The sequence below is a fragment of the Lepisma saccharinum genome, chromosome 13 (assembly GCF_977018435.1).
Source record: "Lepisma saccharinum chromosome 13, izLepSacc3.1, whole genome shotgun sequence".
Taxonomy (NCBI): domain Eukaryota; kingdom Metazoa; phylum Arthropoda; class Insecta; order Zygentoma; family Lepismatidae; genus Lepisma; species Lepisma saccharinum.
The window spans coordinates 40,804,281-40,828,997 of record NC_139241.1 but is presented as its reverse complement, the minus strand read 5'-3'; the positions used below and the strand labels follow the sequence as shown (position 1 = coordinate 40,828,997).

The window sequence follows — 24,717 nt, the reverse complement described above, 5'->3', positions numbered from 1 at the left end:
GCACTGTATATATTCAACGATCTTCCTAAACATAGGATGGTGCGTTTTCTGGACTGTAGACATTCAACGATCTTCCTAAACATAGGATGGTGTGGTTTCTGCACGGTAGACATTCAACGATCTTCCTAAACATAGGATGGTTCGTTTTCTGCACTGTAGAGTTTCAATGATCTTCCTGAACATAGGATGGTGCGTTTTCTGCACTGCAGGGTTTCAACGATCTTCCTGAACGACGTTCATAATGGCAGTGTGGCGTTTTTTCACTCGTCGTATCTGTTTTGAAACCATATCTTTGCCTGTTTGAAATTTATAATGTTATCATTAGATACTAATATCTTTTATCCATGACATTCTAATAAATATCTTGTGGTTAATTTCAGCATATCATTGAGTTATCTTGTCCGCTTGATACCGCAGATATCGTTACAGATTTGTTGAGATGCTAAGAAATAGATTTTGCTGGTGTACAATATCATAGTATCCAAGGATTTCGGTTGCGCGTATTGTGTATTAATAGCACCGTGTAGTTCGCTACACTTTTTGTATTGCAGGTGCATCCCAGTGTCGGGCTGGTGCAAAGAAACCATGTTGAAATAATTAAGACGATAAGCGTTGCTTCAGTGTGAAAGATAGAACAAATGCTTGTCTGTTGCTTTCATTGATTGTTTAGAACGTACCACGTGACTATACAATACACTGTACACGGTTCCATAACTCTGTGCAAACGTTACATGCACTAAATTTTGCATTTGGCATTTTGATGTACAAATCATGTAGATACTTGCCTGGGTGTCAACTTTTTTCTGTAAGTATAATTGTTAAAAATATGTGTATACTACGCCTAATTGTATTTATTAAAAGTTGATGACGGTATTTAAATGTTATAGCGAAAGCTTTCGAATGTGTTTACAGCCATGTGTTTCATACACTTACGAGAGTGTATGGAACACATGGCTTTGTAATAACTAATTGAAATTTTTCATAACTTACAATTATATGTTAAATCTAATAACATTACTTTAATCAATGATGGCATTATTATTGCATGCTATCAAAAATTATAATTCGAATTTACGAAGCAATTTTACTTGTGGGTGAGATAACAGCACACATCCTTACGTCCTAGCAGAGAAACTTGTCCTGTCAGATTAATGTCTAGATTTCTGTTTGAGTTTTGTTAGATGTAGCTTCCTTGCACGCACTTGCCGTATCCTTCACCTTTTCTCATTTTATGAAATTTAATTAAGATATGTTATATATACAGTGAGTGTAAAAAGTGTTTGGACACTGCTGTAGTTACGTTAATAATGGATCCTCTTCTCGTTTTGCATGATGATAGGTGAGCGGGTTAAAAGTGCAATGGTTCTACCTCAAATTCTTTCCCTCTTGGCACAACAACGAAATAAAAATATCAAAACATAAACCATCCATGAACAATTATAACAAAAATGCCTCAAATTATGGGCATAAAAAGTCTTTGGACACTTAGTAAAAAACATTAAAAAGGACCTCTGTGAAACACGATCAATAAACCTGGACTGCCATACACGTACCACTGACCCATTCAACCTCTGGGCTCACAGCTGTCAATTCGGAAGTCTCAGTATTGGCAATAGCTCCGCCTCATTGAACACGATAGTGCAACATGGGTCCCGGAAGGAAAGAGTTCATCATTTGTGAACGTCGGCAAGTTATTCGGCTACACAACCAGTGCAAATCCTTAAGGGAAATATCACGCTTGTCCGGAAATCCTAAATCAACAGTGCACGTGATCATAGATCGCTTTGACGAAAGAAAAACAGTAGAAAATAAGCCGAGGAGTGGACGACGAAGAGTGCTTTCTGTGCAAGACGAACGGTTTATTTTGCGAACTATCAAAAAGGACTCCAAAACTAGTGCTCCGACGTTGGCTGCAACCCTTCAAGACCGAGGTAAGCAAGTTTCCTCCAGTACAGTTAGTAACGTATGCCGACGAAATGCCTACCATGGACGCCTGGCAAGGAAGAAATTTTGGGTTAGTGCAATAAACAGAAAGAAGTGACTCGAATTTCGTCTATACCACCGCAATTACGATGCAGACTTCTGAAACAAGGTCATTTTTTTGGACGAAAGCAAATTCAACTTATTTGGGTCGGATGGTAGTCATATGGTATGGCGGCTAAGAAATACAGAGTTGGAGCCGCGAAACTTAATCCCAACTGTCAAACACGGTGGCGGTTCACTCTTAGTATGGGGTTGTAGGAGTGCTGCCGGGGTCGACAAGTTGCATTCCATAGAGGGGACGATGGACCTGTACATGTACATTGATATATTGAAGAATAATTTGAGCGCTAGTGCGGCTCAAATAAACTTGGGTAATGATTACTTGTTTCTACAGGACAACGATCCTAAGCATACCGCCCTTAATACAAAATTGTGGCTGTTATATAACACCCCAAAACAACTTCACCCCCTCCCTCAATCTCCAGATCTGAACCCCATAGAAAATTTATGGAGTGTATTAGAGAAACAGATAAGAAAAAGAAACATATCCAACAAATCCGACCTAAAATTAGTATTGCAGGACGAGTGGAACGCCATTTCCCCTCAGATTACTTGAGATCTGGTAAAATCTGTACCAGACAGGCTCCAAGCAGTGATTCGTGCCAAAGAAAATCCAACAAAATATTAAATGCTTGTGTTTTTTTGCAGAAATTATGGACAACAATGGCAAGTGTCCAAAGACTTTTTGTGTTCAAAATATGTGATATTTTCGTTATTATTGTTTATAGATGGTTTCTTTTTTTATATTTTGTATTTTCCTGTTGTATCAGATAAACAAGTATATGAGGTAGAATAATGTGGTTTCCATTCCACTCGCCTACCTGCACCCACAACCCTGAGCGGATCCCCTGTTTACGTACCATCAATGGTGTCCAAACACTTTTTACACTCACTGTATACATAATTGTCTACAGCGGGCGCACAGTAAAAGGAAGAATTAACGTGTCCAAAATATATGCATTCATAACGAAGCCAATATTTAGTCTCACTCAATACAGAGTAAAATCTAAGTTTCTGTGCATATATGTGTACTTTTCAATCTATCCCATACTATTTAATTATTATTTTATTTTCCATTCATTTGCACAGTGCTAGTTAGTTTGATGATGTCTGCTGGAAGACAGGGGTATGGGGCACGGGGGACGAGGTCCTCCAACCACCTCTCACCTCGCACTCAAAAGCACCCTCTCTCCCAGCGCAGTTACCGTAGCCTGCCGTTCTTGTGTGCATATTTCTTGCTGGGAGCGGTTGTGCCCCATTAAGGATTAGGAGATTAGGATTTTGATAGGAGCAAGGAGAGTGAATACTAGGCCTTGGCACCTAAGAATTTTAAACCAAGGCGTATTTGCTTTTTACTTAGAACTTTTATTTTGATTAAAATATTAAAAGAGAAAAAAAGACAAAGAAAAAAGAGAATACGAGTAAATAAATAGAAATAAAATATTAGAATCAGATATTTACAATATAAAACATATAACTCTGGGTCAGCATAATTTAAATATAATGATTAGGCAAATACTTTACTATGAGTCCTTATACTCTTCAAAAATTAAATGGTGTAATCTTTGAAAAATAAACTGAGATCTAGTGGGAGTTTCCATAATCGTCCGTAGACTAGAAACTCTCATTCAGAATTAAGAGAGGGACTATCCCGAAGTTAGGGGCGTTCCCATGGCTTCCTCTTCTGTCAGCTGGCTGAATCAAGCATCAGGCATCTTCTTCTTATGGTGAAACCTTCTAACATCTAACATCTTGGTCCTGGAATAGGATGCAGCTTCTCTCGACTGGTGGACCTCAGGCGGGAGAGAATCTTCCAGGATCTCCTATGACACACTTTTAGAGTTGTCTTCAGTTACTAGATGTCTTTTCATCAAAGTCCTCCAATGGTTCCAACACTAATCACAACATCACAACAGAGCACACGCCAGTCTTCATCATACTTTACTCCGGACGTCTTCTTCCTCTTAAAGAGGTAATGTAGAACTTTCGTCTATTTATCGAAGTTGGACCATCCTCATAGAATCTTTCCACTCTCTGATCTTCTATCTTGGAGCAGCTCTTTTTCTTTTTTTTTCTTGGGCGAGTTTCGTAGGTCCTGATGTTCACCAGTTCCATCGGGACACTGAGCTGCGGTTTTGTCTTTGGACTGTACTGCGACTCTTCAATATTTGAGATCTCACCTGCGAGTTTATTCAAGATGGAAAATTTGTACCTGTCTCCCAAAACAGTGGTTGCTGTAAATCTACCCAGGTTTCTTCTCAGGTCCAAAATATATTTGGAATTATAATTTTGACATGTAAGAATTTTATGCTCAGGAGTATCCAAGGTTTTACACTGCTTACAATTGTCTTCTGTCCTGAGCTTAAATCTTTTTAAGTACGATCCGTAAGGACCGTGGCCCGTTATGTAATGAACCAATCCTTTGGTCGGGTTTAAGTGTATCCAAGAATTTCGTATGCTGGAAGACACGATGAACGGACAATTGCATGTAGTGACGTATTTATAAGTAAATAAATGTGGATCCGTGTATTAAAACTGTATATGTCTTTCCTTCCCAATATTTCTTCGATGGTTTGAACCTAATCGTGCTCAGAGTTTCGCTCTGATATCAACAATAATATTTTGGCAAGTAATAACACGATGCGGACATCTGCGGAATTCTCAATATTAATCAACCTTTACCAAGACGTTCTTAAAAATACATTAATATCGTTATATTAATCTTAAATTGCGTGGTGTTTGACTATAGTGACGTACTCATTATAATGCTGACTCAAAAATTATGGCTTTCATTTCGTAAATAATCAGTCGTAAAAATCCATTTGCCGCCATAGAAAAATTCGTCTGCTTCAGCTTTTATTCCCACGTTCCCTGGCGTAACTAAACGAGAGAATGGCTTCACTTTTTCACCATAAAGCAGTCCTTCCAGTTACATATAGTTCAATGGCATGAACTTAGCACACAACAAGTATCGTGCGAGGTGAAAATTAGTAGGTGAGCCAGTACCAAACAACTAGTCAAAGTCCAACTAGAAAATCCAGCAGGAGATATAGCCTTGTATCATTCAGGCATAACACCAAACATAAGCCAGTACTACTATCTACCGTTGTATCGTGAGAGATCGGTTAGTTCATTGAACTCTCCAGCCTAATTATTGTCTATTTTTGTGGGAGCAGGAAAAGGTTTTTAATCCATACCGTTTTATCGTGCTGCCAGAACTACTGTCCAGATGACAGCACCAGTCACGAAAATTCTGGCCAAAACCTCGCATGCATGGATAGAAGTCGAATTACTTTCGGAACATCTCCAGCGGACCGCGCGAGTCTGTCTAGCGAGCCTAGTGGGCGTGTAGAACCTGAGTAAGGGGCTTAGCGATAGGTTCTAGGTGGAGATGACGTCAGCGGCTCGCTTGGTTAATTGGCTGCTTCGAGAGTTGTGACTCGTTCCGAAGCTTCAAATGCATAACTGCCAAAGATGTTACGGAAATAATATCCCTCTAACAACTTAATATGCATCTTGCTATGGTTACAAGAATTGGCAACGCTGAGAAGTCACATCATAGGTCATAAGTCGTATCCAGTAGCTTTTGAAAACCAGCATTCTAAGTTTGCCATTGAACATACTATGTACCATTACATGTCACCTACCTGCAGCTCCGTAGCTAGGTAGTGGATTGTAGTTTGCCCCCCCCCCTCACCCCGCCGCACTACAAAATAGCGACATTTTATGTGCATCCTTCAATATTTTCTTTTGCCATGGTGGTATGAGTGTTCGGTATATTCTTATTGAATGTGCTGACTTTTCTGAGACACACGTTCAATCTTCCCAACTGTTTATCATCCATGTTAGGAGATGACAGTATTTCAACCAGTGGCGCCAACTCTTGAAAAATATTGGAGGGCTGAACAGATTATGTTATGCAATAATAAATGTAACAAGTAAGCCGAAGATTTGCCCTAAAATTTATTTTTTGTTCCTTGGACAGAAAATGAAGCCTTACGCTTATAAACCGTCTCAGGCCATTCCTGTGAAGAATACATGAGTCTTGATGTGCCTCTTTTTGCCTATTTCACTCATAAATGCCTATTTCGCACACAAATGCTGCTTGAGCAGTTAATCCAGAAAAATAAGGAAAAGATCTGTCAATGTTTATTAATTTTACTGGCTATTTTATATTTTTCGATACTTTTTTGCCTCCCTATTTGAGAGTTCTTAATCCTATCGTTCCTAATAAGTTCTATCTTCCTTTATTTTCCTAATATCGATGTGACCATGGGGAGTGTAAATAATATTGAACACTGAAGAATATATTATTTGAACAATAACAAATTATTATGAAATGCTTTGATGACCTCAATCAGTAATTAAGCACAGGAACTTTATTTCTAAAATAAAATATAACAACAAATTATTGAGTGGGCTCGAGCCTGTACAGGGTGTCTACAAATGATTGAAGCGGTTTCATGATTCTATTATTTCTATTATTGAACATATCACGAAGTAACTTTTGTAGAGAAACTCAACAAGTTTTGTGCCACATTACAAGTTATGTTGGTTTTTTTTGTTGCTTTCTTTGTTTCCCGTGAGCTCGTGACTTTCCGAAACTGAGTGCTTTTTGCGCAATCTTACAATTTAGAGTTTATGGCCCCTTGGTCTTCAGCGAACAACCACTACAGAATACGGGTATCTTGAAATGTTAGGGAATTGGTTCATGCCACAGTTGGAGACAGACAGTGAGAACTTTATCCACCAGTTGGATGGTGCTCTGCCTGAGTTCCATCACGATGTCCACGAATTCTTAACCACCAGTGTGTCAAACATGGATCGGTCGTTATGGAAATGATGATCAACAACTGCTGTCATGGCCTCAAGCTCCCCTGACTTTGCGTGTGGAGTTATGTGAAGGATTTAGTGCTTGTGCCTCCATTACCGAGTGATCTAGAGCTGTGGGCTCGTATTATCATTGCTTTTGATCGAATTGATAGGGACATGCTGCATCGCGTTGGGGAAGAACTTGATTATACAGTTTACGTTTGCTGAATCGCAAAGGGTGAACAAATCGAATACTTCTAATGTGTCACAGAACGTGTTGAGTTTCTCTCCAAAACTGTAAAGTTACTTCACGATATGTTCAATATTACACGTACAGTAACATCGTGAAACCGATTCAATCATTTGTAGATACCCTGTATTGGATATGTTGGCGCCATTGGTTATTAAATGTTTTTGGAAGAGCGGGCCTTTTACACTCTGAGGAAGTTCTGAGACTAACTTACCTTTTTTAATGCGTTGTGTTTGTCCCGTGCAGGCCCCTTTACAACTTCCACTTTTACACCTCCTCAAGAGGCTCTTTACATCCCTTTCTTTTTAACTTTAAGGTAAGGGAATTTTTCTTCGTATACTTAGAATGGTGCAAAATGGTCATACGTGCCAAAGCGTCCAAAAAATTTAACTCAATCGTTTAGGAAACAAATAAAAATATCATAGTTTATCAGTGACATGCCAAAGTGGGTTGATGGGTGTCTTTACCCCCCTCCCCCGCCAGAAAGGCAAGAAAATATGGCAAAATGAGGACTGACCACTAAAAAAAAGAATACATAACCCCCCCCCTTTCGAAAATACTGGGCACGCCACTGTGTAGGTTATATTTAAATATTTGTAGTTTTCAATTCTGACTTTAAAAAAAGATTAACATATTTAATAATATTTCGGTAACAGTTTCATACATCGGAGACACATTTCTTCAATTTTACACAAGAAACTACTTACGGATAAGAGTTTCTCCAAGGTTTACAACGTTCATCGAGGTATTTTCTTTCATCGTGGAATATATTTGACCGGGAAATGATGCATTTTTCAAGAGAAATATCTCACCGACACAAAATTGCCAATGCTTTCATTTGCTTGCCTTACGTTTGATGACGTAAGCCCCTGTCAGAGTTTCAACCCCATTTTTTTTACTATGCTTGCCTAACGTAACCAAACCTAACCTAACCTTATCGGAAATGGTTCGTGGGGCTATCAGTCAGCTACCCGGCCTATATGCCAGCTACCCGTGCATAATGTATAATTTCCACCGGTGACGAACATGATAGTAGGTATTTTTCGGTGAAGAAGGTTGAAACACTGCATACCCACAACATGAGTCAAGATGTGCCCGCCATATTGTGTGTTCCGGAAGCGAAGAAAGGAATAAAAAAAGGCACTCAGAATGTTAAAAATTGCGTTTGTTTTCGTGTAAAGAGCATAATGGCACCTTGAACTATGTTCCGCAATACACGATTGGTAAGTATGAACCATGCGAAACACAAAATACGGGATTTTAATGTGTATCCGATCTATGAAACTGTTACCAATATTTCAAGTATTGGAGAACATCTTTAAAAACGTCCTATTACTACAATTACTTTTGGAAATAGGAAATTCCAGCAGTGTGTTATCATAATATAAGCCAACAAGTCAAATAAGAAAAAAGTTAAGAATAATAATTAAAATTACAAAAACAACTTCGAATGGCAACAAGGCTTCAGCCCCCACCCCCCTTGTCTACCCCTCGCTACGGGTCTGCCTACCTGTTAGATTGATAAGAACGTCTTCATTATCTTCAATCAATTTATCATGGCCCTCTCCGTGACATTTATCAAGTTACGTGTTACACACATCGCAGAGAATTCACAATTGTTTTTCATTCTTGTGTAATCCTATTTCTCTGGAAATAATGCACATTGTCGTCTGATGGATTGTTGCACTCAGTGGTTCTGATGAACATAGTGAATTGTTAGAACCAGATGTGAATTAAGTAACATTCTCTTGCGGATTCACATGTGCCAAAACTAGTAAACGTATGAATATAATACATTAATTGTGTACCCTGGCAGCGTTTATGGGGGCAGCCCCCCTTTTGACGCTTTTGCCTCTGCACTAAGCTAAAACTTCTCTACAAAGGGAAATAAATTGTCCTTGCCCCCTAGTTTTGGCAGCGTGCCTCCCCGGTTTTGGAACTCAATCGTCACCACTGATTGTGTACTAAATTTTAATATTTTTTTCGAGATGTCTAAGGTGTTAGTAGACATCAGTCTTTTACATTAACAGAACTTCTACATTCTTCCACAAGGATATAGAATGTCTGATATTTCTCCTAGGAGAGATTGAAGGAATTAAAAAATCCACATGCTCCTTGGTCAATGTCACGTTTTTTTTATATAAAGCAGGGTGTGGTGTAACAGCAAATGTGGTTTTCATGTGCGATCGAGGTTTAGTAAGACATTCAAACACCCAAGAGTAACTGGACATGACATACAGAGCGATCCATTAAAGTGTAGACCGCCCAGTCAGTGTTTGCGCTTTTGGCAAGCGAGGCGCTCGCCGCCGTATGTCGATACTGTAGAATCTCCGTGAATCAAGCGCTCAAATTTCCGTAACTATTTTAAAGAGTGATTTATTTACGAAATGGAACTTTTATCATTTGAAATCTTGTTTCAAATCGCCTTTGAACTTCACGTGCAGATTGAGTTAACACATATGAATCATAAATACACGCTGTGCAGTAGAAAACATTTGCTGAGCCATAACACACTTTGCGATTGAATGCACTAGAATACAACAATACGTAACAAGCACCCTATCACTTCACAGTCGCTAGAATAATAAACAGGTCACACAATACAAAACAATGACCCTTATAACCTCGCAGTCTCTTTCAGGACCTCCGTAAAAACCGGTTTCTAGCTCCCCTCACCAGTTTACGTTAGTGGGTGTCTTAACAAAGATATATAAAAAATGTGTGCGCATCGAAGGTGACTAGTTTTGAATACTACCTCTTTTTACAACTCTGGTAAGTAAATCAATTTTTAAAATAATTACGAAATTGTTGTGCGCTTGCTTCATCGACACTCTACGATGCCGACAAACGGCCGCGAGTGCCTCCCTTACCGATACAGTAAACACCGAAGCGGCGGCCTACACTTCAATGGAACGCTCCGTAGAATGTGATACGGCTAGGTGCATAGGGAGGGAGATGAGAGGACTCCTGTCGGATTAAAAATTGTGGATACTATAGTTTGGATTGATTGATTGATTTGGTGTTTCAAGTCGACTTTCTGCACAGTAAGGCTAATCGGGACTGGACTATAATTTGGACTCCAATTAAAAATTAAGCAGTAGACCTACATAATAACGAGTTACATCATAATTTAACTTATTCTATTGTACGTTTATCTATGCTAACCATATCTTTTTATCGTCGTGAGAACAAAGTGCCTTTTTTGGTCTTTTCCAAACAACCCTCTCTTTGAAATTCTATAAATTTAAAAAAAAAATATGATCCGATCGTAATGAAATTTAAATACAGTGCACGTGAAAAGCTTTTAAATGCAATTCTTAATTTTTACATTTTTTTTTTAAATCGGCCTAAAAAAACGTTCTTTTGAATTTTGTGAACAAAACTTTTTCTCAGTATTGGGCGGTCCTACAAAAATACGATCTTAGACTTGTTTTGAAGTCCTTTGTAGCTGCTTTTAAAACCCATTATAATTGACATTGCGAAACCGATTTTATACAGATTTTTTATTCAACAGAGTAAAAATGTTGGTTGAACAGTGGAAACTTCAGACTGTCATTGCGTTGCTGGATGCCACATTTAAACTCATTAAAACAGAGAATGCAGTGTTTGAGGAAATGTGGGTCTTCTTTAAACCTTTCCTTCGTACTTAAACATATTCATCTAGCTAGCACAGGTCTTCTCGAATACCGTCATAACAAACTGGTTCCACAACAGGTCTTATCAGATGAACACTCGTGTGTAGGATTACTTCCAAGTTTCGACGTTGGAGCAAGATGACAGGCTACCGTATCTACAACGTCACGTTGGAGATTACACTCCTACGCTGCACTGTGTGAAATACACTGCTAAGTGTTGATTGTGTTCGTGAGAAGCAGGTCTCATGGCAAATTGTCCCAGTGCGCGAGACGGAAGTTTGGCACTTTTTGTCGCCTACTGAGAACGGTAAATGCTTTCATTAGAGTAAGGAGAAGCTACATAACTTGATGTTAAAAAGCAAGTTAGAAACGTTAGAATAAGTGGTAAAGTCTTTCTTGTAAATGACGCACAAGGGAACCCTTGATATAAGAACGAGAGAACGAAAGGAATAAAGAAAAGCTTTCACTGCAGAAAATAAGTAATATCTTATATATAAATCATGTACGAGGGTAGATCCAAATGTTTACACCATAACAGTTAAAACTAGTTCAATGTGACAAAGGTTTCTGTGTTACTCGTTCCATCTATACTCCGTCTCTGAAATCTAGAGAGAGAGCGAACGAAAACAAGTGGTGGCTCGATAGAGCTCGACCAGTGAACTCGTGAGAGGGGAAGTAAACGCAGCTATCAGCCGTTTTGCCTCGCTCCACCCACTAGCTCTCTCCCTTTCTGTGCCGTTATGCGCTGCTTAGCTCCACAGCTTCTTGCGTTAGAGTATATATATTTGCCTTAATTTAATTGTATCAACCGTCTAATCGTCCGGAGTGGTAATTTTTCGCACATCTAGATTCCAGTTTACTTATTCACAATAATGCACAAGTCTTTTCAGCCGCCAAAGCCAACGAGAATGGACGTTGTTTCTAGAATATGAAACACTCACCCTACAACTCAGACATGGTCATTAAAGACTACAAGTTGTTCTCTTGGGTCAAATCTGACGCTTGAAGAAAATGATCGAAGAGCCACGAAGCACGTAGTTTTGAAAGACGTTACAGACAAATATCCAGACTATTTTTTCGTAAAACGTAGAAGAATGTTTTTCGTTAAAGAAATAGTAAACAATTAACAACCAACCTTCCTGGTCGCTTCTGAAACGTTGTTAGAGCTTCAACTATGCATATATTCTTGTAAAAGTGTAATTATTTGGAGGTCGATAGAAAAACTGCGACCTTTTGCGAACGCCATGATATTATTTCCAAATCAGAAGAGTAAATAAAGTTTTTAATATTTATTTTGCATTACATATTTGTTAGTTTATGACATTTTTCTGTCTTTATAGGTTGCGGTTACGTCAGTAGGGCTATTTAGGACAATCAGTCTCAGAACATTTCAATCTGCTCTGCTGCTCGTGAACTAGCTCTGCGTTGCCAACCAGAAATTCAAGGAGTCATTTCGTGACCAGCTGCCACGAAAGAAGCACGCCCGGGCTGCCGTGGTCCAAAAGGATACTCCCAATATGACGATAAGATCAATGAAATTATCATGTTGAGAACCAGCCTGAAACCACACACGGATGACTAGAAAAGATTTAGTAACAGAAGTAGTGTGTTTGATACTACGGACAGCGCGAGAAAGGAAGAGCTTCTCTCCAGCAGCTTTGCTACACTTAAAACTTGCTTAACATGAGCATATGAGTTTTTTGCTCAAGTGTGGAGCTCTTCCTAATCCAAGATTTTTGTAAAAATGCCCTCGGGAATTTTTCAGAAAGGAAGAGCTCTTCACATGCAGATTTGCTATACTTAAAACTTGTTCAACATGTTCATATGAGTTTTTTGTTCAAGTGTAGTACCTGCCTAACCCAAGAGTTTTGTAATCGGAAAGTATCAACCCCCCCTCAAGCAGATTTGCTAACATTTACAAAAATTGCATCAGCCAGATTTTTGTCTATAAACTTGTCAATTTTTGGCCACACCAGAAATTAAGCCAAAAACCCATACATACACACACATATTTACTTCCAGTTTAAGTTTAATTGGACCCCAGGTTCAATTTACTTATCTAATATTAAAACAATGCAATATGCAGAGACCCTCCGTTTCAAGTAATTCCCCTCGGTGTCAGTGTGTGGAATTCCCGAGACGGTAGTATTGATTTTTGCTTTGCATGTTTCTCCTCAGCGCCAGTATTTACAGAAATTCCCGAATATTGCATCAGCCAGTATTGTGAGACTGACTGAGGAGAACAGACGTGTTGATACAGTGCTTCTCATACTTACTGGTTTAAATTCATATTGAACAATATAAAATCTGATATTTGTTGTAATCCACTCATATTTAGAGTCAAGCTTATATTTGTCCCAGCCTGTTATACATAACAAGGTTATTGCCATTCAAGATATGCATGTTCGTGCAGGCATTTGCGCTGGGTCAGTGTGAATGAATATTTATTCTCTTTTTCCACTTGTGGGCTATTGGCTTTTACAACCTGTCATAAGATAAGCATAGAGATTAGATTTGAATCCCAGGAAATTTTATATAAATACCAAAGCCAAAAATATTAAGTGTATACACACATACATACATACACACACACACAAAGCACAGTGATGAACCCAACTGATATTTTTATCCAGTATAAAGTTTTGAATTGAAACCCAGGAAATTGTATATAATAAACAACAGCAAAAATGCCGAATCAAAAATATTGCAATCAGTGCAATAAAAATATATCCAGCTCTAATTGGGCCAGACACCAAAAAATTTGTAACCCAGACAAATACAGAACTCCCACAAAAATTTGCCCCAAATGCAATAGAAAATATAACATGGAATACTTCACATATAAACATAAAGATACTTGCTCTGCACAACCATCAACATCTGGTCTGAAAAGAAGGCACGAAGCACCTCTTAATGCCAGAGCAGCAAAGCAGCCACGCTATGAACCTATCCGTAGCAGTTTTAATAGCCAATTAAGAGATCACCGGTTTGTATCAGAGCCAAGATGCGGCATTGAGAATTTCTTGAACAGTATAAATCCTAAAGTGCAGGCAATTCTAAATGCACAAAATGGCTCTTATAAGCTCTCCCTCAAATTGTTTGTACAATATAAGAAACCAAACGCTACAAAATTTACACACCCCCACGTAACAGAAACTGTACCGGTATATTCAAATCCAAATTTAGACACAATAATAAGCAGTTTAATGGATCAACTAAATATCAAACACTCTGTATTTGCGGCAAAAGAGTCCGGATGGAGCCTATGCGGCTCTCCGCACAAGCTATATGTTAATATTTCTGAATTCAGCCCATTACAAGGATCTACATATGTGCCATTACCTGCTAATATCAAAAATAAAAGAGCCGTGGTCAATATAAAAAATACCGACCAGAAATGCTTTTTGTGGTGTATATTAGCTGCTTTGTATCCAGTTTCAAGGGATCCTCAGAGAATAACTTATTACAAGCAACATGAACATGATTTTGACGATGCAATGGAGGGTTTGGAATATCCAATGTCAGTTCAGAATATTGATAAATTTGAAAAAAGGGCCAGGCATATCAATGGCAAACAATTATCTATTAATGTATTTATTTGTTCCACTGGCAATTGCCCGATAGCACCTCTCAGAATCAGTACAATTGATGATGATTCTGCTATTCCGATTGATCTGCTCTTAATTGAAGGGGATGATACACACCATTATACTCTGATACATAATCTTGAAGCTTTGGTGAGAACACAACTAGACAAATCCAATACAATATTCAAGTTGTGCAGAAGATGCTTAACTGTATTTGATGGTCAAAAAATGGTAAAAGGGGTTCGTGAAAAAAATGCAGAAATTGCTAAAAACAAGTTAATTGAGCATCTGAAATACTGTGGGAATCATAAACCTGTTCATATGGTGATGCCCAATCCAAGTGAAAATTGCAAATTCAAAAAGAATGAAGCCTTGTTGGAACACCCAGCATATATTGTCTGGGATTCTGAATCAAATCTCAAATCTCTTGCATTCTGCAATCCAGATCCCGAAGAATCTTCAATTACACCATACCAGCTACATGAACCTTCCAGCTTTTGTTATGTGGTTGTACAGGATGGTGTTGTTAGTAAAGAATTTTCATACATGGGACCAAATGCCATCAAAATATTTGCACATAGAATAGAAAATGAGTGCCGTGACATAGCATCTAATGTTCTATTAAAATCAAAACCCATGTTGCCTTTAACAGAGGAACAGATTGAGGATTTCAACAATGCAGAAAAATGCCCGGTATGTGATTCTGAATTTTCAGATACAAATATCAAGGTACATCACCATTCTCATACAGATGGTCGATATAAACAGGCCCTGTGTAATAGCTGTAATATTAAGATCAAGAGACCAAGATTTGTCCCCATATTTTGCCATGGAGCATCCAATTATGATTTCCATCATCTGATCAGGTACGAGGGGTTTGAGAAGCAGAATTTAAATATTTTAGCTGAAAATGATGAGAAATATATATCTATTAGCAAAATAATTAAAGTTGATGGGGTTCCTATTCACATAAGATTTCTTGATTCTTACAGATTTTTATCTGCTAGCCTGGATACACTGGCCACTCAATTACCTGATGATCAATTCAAAATCACACGTGCATTGTTTCCAAATCAGGACCTGAAATTAATTAGGCGGAAGGGTGTATATCCATATGACTATGTTACAGATTTTTCTAAATTTGATGAGTGTTCCCTGCCACCACAAGAAGAGTTTTACAGCAAAATCAGAGGATCTGGAATCACTGATGAAGATTATCACCATGCTCAGTTGATGTGGAACAATTTAAAATGCAAGACATTTGGTGATTATCACATGGCATATTTGAAACTTGATGTCACCCTCTTAGCTGATATATTGCAGGCATTCAGAAAATCTTCCATGAAAAATTATAAGCTGGACCCAGTGTATTTTTACAGTGCCCCGGGCCTAGCATGGGCCGCAACATTTTTCAACACCAAAAAGCAATTGGATCTGATCCACGATCAAGATATGTATCTGTTTATGGAGAAATGTATAAGAGGAGGGATGGTGCAATGTTCCCAGAGATATGCCAGAGCAAATAACAAGCATATTATGCTGCCTGATTATGATCCAGCACGGCCATCAAATTATATACTGTATGTAGATGCAAACAGCCTCTATGGTCACGCTATGATGGATAAATTGCCATATGCAGGGCTTGAATGGGTTGAAGATTTCAATATTGAAGATCTTCAGAATTTTGATGACAGTGAATATGGCCTATTCTTAGAGGTTGATCTGACAATTCCTGATAATTTACACAACAAATTTTCTGATCTGCCCCCAATTCCCGAGGTTCAGTGCTCACCTGGTTCTAAACAGAAGAAACTCATGATGACTCTGGAGCCGAAACAGGGATATGTCACATATTACAAAAACCTCCAGTTCCTGATGAAACATGGTGTTCAAGTGACCAAAGTTAGAAAAGTCTTGAGGTTCAGGCACTCAGAATGGTTGAAACCATACATTGATACAAACACAGAGCTTCGAACATCTGCAAAGAGTCAATTTGATAAGGCCTTGTTTAAATTGATGGTGAATTCAGTATATGGCAAAACTATTGAAAATGTCAGAAAACATACCGATGTTAAAATAATTACTGACCCCAGCCTGAGCAAAAAATTGGTTGCAAAGCCCAACTTCAATTATAGAAGAATTTATGAAGAGCACATGGCACTTTTCAACATGATGAAAACAAAGATTAAGTTTGATAAACCTATTTATGTAGGGGCTGTGATATTGGAATTGTCCAAATTACATATGTTAATATTGTATTATGATGTGCTGAAACCTTTTTATGGTGATCGTGTAAAATTATTGTACATGGACACGGATAGTTTTATTCTTGATATTCAAACAGAAGATGTTTATCAAGATATGGCACAGCCTGAATTGTTTCAATACTTTGATACCAGTGAACATACAAGAATTCAACCCCACAACAAAAAGGTGCCTGGCAAGTTAAAAGATGAGACACTTGGTGATGCTATTGTGGAATTTGCTGGGTTAAGTGCCAAGGTGTACAGTTTTAAAACATGTAGTGCTGTTGTCAAAAAGGCCAAGGGTATTGGCAAAGTGACTGTGGAAAAAGATCTTGAATTTGAAGATTATAAAAATTGCCTCAAATCCCAGAATTCAATCAGAACATCAGAAAATAGAATTCAGAGTGAGGATCACTTGTTGACTTCAAATGTTGTAAGAAAAGTGGCTCTGGACCCACATGATGATAAGAGATGTATTTTATCATGTGGCATACATACTTTACCATGGGGGCATTGTGATTTGAAAAATGGCAAACAATGCCCAATGACAGAGCATGATTTGAAATAAATAAACATGCCTATGAACTTATTTGGGTTCAAAAAACAGGCTATTATGGAGCTGCCAACACCACAACCCTCTTCTGATATGCTGTCTAAGCTGAGTGGCTTGTTAATTATTCATCTGAACAGCATACTTACAGATGTTGATGATGAAACAGGTAAAACATTGTACATATTTAACAATAATTTAAATCATTACCAATTACATGTAGGTGGGCAATTGCAATTTATTACAACCCCTGAGGGTGATGTCAAAATTTCAGTAGGGAGAAATATTTATAGAATCAAGCACTCAAACATGGTTTCTGGCACTGTATATACTGTTTCTGCTGGTGACTGCTTATATATTGAGGTCCCTGGATCATATGACAAGCTTATACCCTTTTTTATAGAATTAAGAATCAGATATTCAATAATAAATAACCATTAAAACAAAAATGCCTAATGATATATTTGGCCATACAAGACATGAAGATCACAGTGATGAGATTCTGATGCTTGATGTCAGAGTCAAGAAATTGAGAAGTGATTTACAAGCTTTACAAACCACACTCAATGCCAGTCTTCAATTAGAAATTACAAATTTACAATCACAATGCATGGACCCTCTCCTTAAAATTGATTCTGAACTCAAAGTGCTGCTTCAGAAATATACTGATCTGGCCACATTAGATAATTTTCAAAGTTTAGAAGAAGCTGTAGCAGCTCTTCAAGCCAAATTTAAGACCCAGGCCACCAACTCCGAGCAATTGAAACAACAATTGGAAGAGCAGATAAATAATGTCCAGGCACAGCTCCAAACAATTGTCAAAAGCATAAAGTCACAAGAAGATTTTGATCTAGTGATTTCCACTCTAAAGGAACAGATTCAGTCACTCCAAATACCTAATCTGGATCCTCTGCACAATGCCATAGCCGAGGTTAAAGAAAAAATTGAGACACTTGAAAATTTTATGAACAATTTGCCATCTTCTGATGCTTTGAATGCAATAACTCGGAGTGTTGCAAACATCAAGCTGCAACTTGAAACATATGAAGATTTTGGAAAAATTCAAAGTACCATAACCCATCTTGAAGGTACCATAGCAGCAGTGCAAAGTGATTTGACAAACGTACTAGAATCCAGATTGCCTGGGATTGTAGATACTCTTCACAGTGTCCAGCAACAAATCACAAAGCTTGAAAACCTCAACACTGAATCTGAACTATCTCATTTTCATCACTTGATCGATGATATTCAAACAAAACTTGAAATTTTACAACAATCCACACCCACTCAGGCAGATATAGCCCTGCTCCAAAATGCTATGCAAAATGTGGCTGATGCTTCTGAATTAAACAATGTGAAATTGGCACTTGAATCTTTGCAAAATACAGTATCAAATCTTCCCACATCACAGGAACTTAAAAATATTAAGAGAGCTGTGAATAGGATATTGAAATCAGAAGATATCAAGAATATCCAAGCAGAGATCAAACAACTCACTCAGACAGTGGCCACTCAACCAACCAATCAACATATTAATGAACTGCATGCCCTGTTTGAGGATATCAGAAGACAGGTCCATGATCTTACTGCTCAAAATTCAAAATTGGCAGTTATTGAAAATTTGCAACAAATTGAAGCTAATATCAAGCAACAGCTAGGGACCATGGAATCCAATCAAGCAAATGCTCTGTCTGTTTTTGCCACCCAGCTACAAGAGATTGTGCAACAATACAAGAAACTTATTGTAGACATAAAAATCAAGCCAGGCCATGATGATGTTGTTAGGACCATCAATGAGCACCTTGAATCTGTAACAAGCAGATTGCTCACAGCCGAAAAAGAAATAACAGGCATAATCGAGAATCCAAAACATACAGTAATTCTTGAATTGTACAGCATCCCCAACAAAGAATATGATTCTCCATTTACACCAGGTGGCAAAATATATATGCTGTCCCCTGCACAATTTTATTACCAATTTTTTGTTGGGGGCACATTGAGACCAATCAAGATCAAATATTGGCTTCAACCACAGGCACACCACTACCCTACCTTATCAATAACAAATGCTGAGAACAAAGTAAAAATCACCAGTGTAGAGTTGGAGGATTTTACAGACCCCAATACATTAGAAACAGCCTATACTGAAGATGATGGCTCTCTGGAATTTAAAATACAAATAGGGGACAAATTATATTTAGAAAATCCTGCAGTCTCAGCTGCTGAACACCCCATAGTTGCAATATTCTTGTTTTCATATTATGTCTAGACAAATTATTGTTGATGAATTACACAGACAGGCCAGACATAATTTTAAGAGACTGCCAGTAGTCACAAAAGGCATAGATGATTTATGGCAGAGCGACTTGATTGAGTTGGCAAGTGGGCAGTTGAAAAACTTAGACAAAATCAACAAGGGCTACAAGTATCTACTCACTGTGATAGACACATTTTCAAAATTTGCCTGGGCTGTGCCACTCAAATCCAAGACTGGAAAATGTGTTACAGAAGCCTTCAGGACAATCATCAATCAGAGTGGAAGATCACCGCGCTATTTGCAAACAGATAATGGCAAAGAATTTTATAATTCTGTGTTCCAACAATTTATTAAAAGCCAGGCAATAAAACATTACTCGAGTTACAGTGATCTCAAAGCCTCAATTGTAGAGAGATTCAACAGAACCCTAAAAAATCTTATGTATAAACAATTTACCCTCCAAGGTAATTATAAATGGATTAATATTCTTCCAGAACTTCTACATAAATATAACAACTCTGTCCATTCCACAATCAACATGAAACCCTCTGAAGTAACTTCATCTGATGAGCAAAAATTGATCAGGACTGTTTATTATCCTAAATACCAGGCAACAACAATAAGGGCCAAATACAGGGTGGGTGATCAAGTAAGAATCAGCAAATATAAGCACTTATTCAAGAGAGGCTTTACAAGAAACTGGAGCACCGAATTATTTACAGTTGTTCAAGTTAAACCCGGGACCCTTAACACATATATAATAAAAGATCACCGAGGAGAAATTCTCAAAGGCAGATTCTATGAACAAGAACTCAGCAAAACTAAACAGCCTGACACATATCTCATAGAAAAAATCATCCGCAGAAAAGGCAACAAGTTACTTGTCAAATGGCTGGGTCATCCGGAAAACAGCTGGATCGATGCAGACAAAGTGATAATATGAGCACCTGGGATGTTATAAAAAGGCTGCCAGAACCTGAACAACAGAATAAGAGAAATGGCAAATTGCTGCCTGATAATATTAGGTGTCTTATTGTTGGGCCATCTGCTTGTGGTAAAACTACACTAATGGTTGATAATTTTTTATTGGCACCCAACTGGTTAGACTGGAAAAACAGGCACTTGTATGTCTTCTCTAAGAGCTTGGAACAATTAAAATATCAGCAGCTGATGAAGCTATATGATGGATTGGATATTGCCACTTTTGAACCAGATGTTAAGCCACTTCACGAATGTCTCGATAACTCTGTTGTTGTGTTTGATGACATTATACTGGATAATCAAAACAAGGTTAGAAATTTCTTTACACAGGGCCGACACAAAAACATTGATTGTTTCTACCTGGCACAGACTTTTTCTAAAATACCGAAGCAGCTGATCCGAGACAACAGCAATTTTATATGTGTGTTTCATCAAGACCATACCAACCTCAAACACATACATGATGAATATGTAGGTGGGGACTTGAGCTACAATGATTTTTCCAAGTTTTGCAGCAAGTGCTGGAACCAGGACAGTTATGGGTTTGTCACAATTGATATGACAAGAACACCTAATACTGGAAAATACAGAAATAAAATCAACGATTTTCTAGACGTTGAGACATAAATAAATAACCATGAAAAGGCCAATCATTGATGATCTTAAGTTAAGAGATTATCTTGTAAAAAGATTTAAGGGATGGAAATCAGAGAACCGTGGAATTTATGAAAAACACAAACAAACAGAACAGCCTGTAATTGATGCTATTAATAATTTAGGTAAGAATATCAAAACTGTTACAGAGCAGAATCAAAATTTGATCACAGAGCTTGTACCTGTAGCTGCAAGGAACATATTAGATTATCCATTCACCCCACTTTCCAGCATTCATACACCTAGTCCTGTTGCTCCTAGAAGAATTGAGGCTAGTCAGGATCCTATTGAATTGGGTCTTCTTGCTCAAAAATATTTAACCACACCTAAAGACAACAAAGATGAGGTGTTTGGCTTATATGCCGACACAGAGCTTGACGGCAGCATCATTCATAGAATTGGCAATTTCAGAGTAACTTTTATGGGAGATGATATAATTGTATATTCAGAATCTCGTCTCGGAGAAAAAGGTGCTTTTGTTAAGTACACCGGAACACCTGGGTTGTGGGAACTGATGACTAGGAAAAGGCCTGACAGCTATACAGATCAGGATTATGAGGATTACAAAGAAATATTAATAAAATCAGATGCTCTATACCAGAACAATGATCCCACACAAAAAAGAGTCAAGTCTAGCAGTGGGGCAAAATACAATAATTTAATCAAGCCCATATGGTCACAGATCAAGACTGGCAGTGGAATCAAACAATACAATACCCTGCCTAAAGAATTTGTGTGGGTTGATGATGTCAGGAAACTTGTAGATAGGTTATTGGTGATAGCTGGGGAGGAGAATGCTGGCAACAACAATTTTTACAATGAAAAGGTTGGAATTATGGACATGATAAGCACCAAATTATCTAATTTTATAGTGAATGACCCTAAGGGGATTGGATATCTTATAAAAATTATTAATACTCTACCTCCCAAATTTTGGAATATTTCTGAGGGCCGGGGACTGGTTAATGACATTATAAACAAGCTGCCATTTGAACTACACATTCCAGGCTATCAGTATTGTGGTCCAGGCACAAAATTGGATCATAGATTAAACAGAGGGGATCCTGGTGTAAATCCCCTAGATGCTGCTTGCAGAGACCATGACATAGCATACAACACACATACCGACCTTGACAAGAGACATGTTGCAGACAAGAAATTAGAAGAGGCTGCATTTGGTAGATTTGTAAGCAAAGATGCTTCTTTGAGTGAGAGAATATCAGCATTGGGGACCACCATAGCTATGAGCACCAAACAAAAACTGGGGTGGGGGTTGTAAATATGTATATAATAAACCTACAATGAAGGCCAAGGGTGTTATGTATCAAATACCTTATGCAGGTCTCAAATCTCTTAAAACTATTGACAGTCTTTTAACCAAAAAGCAGCGCAAGAAAAAAAGCTCTTGTCTTGCAAAGGGACATGGTATGAAATTGTTGCTTAGTACCCCCCAATTAAAAAAATTACAGCAATCAAGAAAAAAATTGCATACAGGGGGATTCATATTTACTATCCCTGCCATCTTAGCTGCTCTCGGGGCTGTTGGGAGCTTGGCTGGGGGATCAGCTGCCATAGCAAAAACAGTAATAGATGCCAAGAAAAATAGGGCAGAATTAGATGAGCAGAGGCGCCATAACCTGGCCATGGAGAAAAAAGGCAAAGGTGTTAAGAGAGCCATGAGTAAGTTTAAAAAAAACAAGAGCCGCTTACAAACCAAGATATTGAAGCTTTAATCAAGCCACTGGGCATCAAATATTTTAGGGGTGTGTACATGTTTGATTCTTTACCAGAACAACCACTCAACAAAGAGTGTGGCATTGTTAATTTGGATCAGTACAAAAATCAGGGCACTCACTGGATCTGTTATCTTAAATATTTAAACAATGAGGCATTTGTGTTTGATTCATTTGGAGGTGTTCCACCTGAAAATTTAATAAAATATCTAAAATCACCTAATCTTTATTACAATAATGCCCGTGTTCAAAATTTCAAAGATGTTAATTGCGGACATTTGTGTTTATCTGTTCTCAGATATATGTCTCAAATAAATAAACCATCAATTGAAAATTTTCAAAAAGCCTTGTGGTATTTAAAACATCATGGGGGTATTCCATCTCACCAGCCAAAATTCAATATTGAAACTCAAATTGCATGATGACATAGTGTATCCCAAAACAATAGCTCTCAGAGCATTTTACGGCATGTACTTGATACCTAATATTACACACCACAACAACACAATTGCAGTTGGGGATCAAAAAATTGTCATTACTCCAGGGCAATATAATCTGTCCACTCTAAATGCTCAATTACCCAGAGGTGTAGTGTTAAGTCAAAATTCTGTCACTCACAGAGTAGAAATTGTATCTGCTACAGAAACAGTGGATCTGGGTACTATAGGAGAGCTGTTAGGCTTTGAGAACAACACAAAACTTGAAGCAGCCATCAAACACACTGCTATGAATATACCCAAATTCTTAGCCATAGAGACTCTGAATATTCACTGCAATGTAGCCGAGGGTATGATCACCAAATCAAATGGCATAGGCACTCACAAACAAACTGGCATCATTGCAACATTCAAACCTAATTCCGAATTCATGGAGCCAATCATCTACAATCCATCCCCAACATTATATTTTCCTGTGTGTCATAATAGAATAGATTACATTGAATTGATGGTCACTAATGAAAAAGAAGAATTAGTTGATTTTGCTGGAGCCACAACAACTGCTATCATAGAGATTAATATTTAAATAAAAATACATACAATGGAAAATATTGAGAGTTATGAGCTACAATCATTCCCCCCAAACAGGAGGACATTTGCAAATTTAAATCAACCCAACACAGAAATTGAGGTTGATCTTGATGTGGGGGATGGCTTTATACACCCCCACAGAGCAGATCTATACATAAAATTTGATGTTGTAAAGCTGGATGGAACAGATTATCCGGCAAATTCAAATATAAGATTGGTGGACAATTTTGTGCCGCATCTATTCTCTGAAATTGAGATCAGAAAGCATGGTGTTGTTATAAACAGAGTGGATTATCCCGGCATTACCTCCACAGCTTTGGCCACACTAAAATTATCCAAAACCGAGGCTTCTTACTACAAAATAGGCGGATTTGAAGCTGGTGAGAAAATATTATCTAAAAATCACACGGTGCTGTTTCCTATGCGCCTGTTGCCAGGATTCTTCTCGGATTACAAAGAAATTATGTGGAAGGGTGGGTTAAGAATTACATTTAGAAGAGCTGCCAATGATAATAATGCCTTGATGAGGTACAGCACATTAAACTCTACAGGAGAAGCTCTGCCCAATACCTTACCAGATGCAGGCAAATGCATTATTCAGACTATGGAGTTAAGAATCCCTGTTGTTGAATATGAGGCCAGTTATGCTCTGAAATACAAAGCTGATATCCTAAAAAATCCACAGGTTCTTCTGCAATTTTACACATATCAATGCGTACAGAAGCCCGCATCTGGTTCTTATTATGAATTTGATGCTACAAACTCATTCTCCAGCATACAATACGACATGCCGGATTTTGTGGTAGTACTGTTTCAGACTGGAAGACACAACAATCAGGAAAAAAATTCAAGTAGATTTGATAACTGCAACATCAAGAACATATATCTTAAAAATGGCAGAAATGAGGTCTTTCCTAGAGAAAATTACAATTTAGACATGT

General features: G+C 37.9%; 2 protein-coding genes across 3 annotated transcripts in view; one reads left to right on the top strand and one right to left on the bottom strand.

Moving 5' to 3' along the window:
• The window catches only part of LOC145997243 (uncharacterized), a 252,723-nt gene that overhangs the window by 212,644 nt on the left and 15,362 nt on the right, over positions 1-24,717 (bottom strand). The window lies entirely within an intron of this gene.
• Positions 1,646-2,041, top strand: LOC145996758 (uncharacterized). Its single transcript, XM_083133287.1, has one exon. It carries the CDS (start codon positions 1,646-1,648, stop codon positions 2,039-2,041), a length of 396 nt encoding a protein of 131 aa, XP_082989413.1.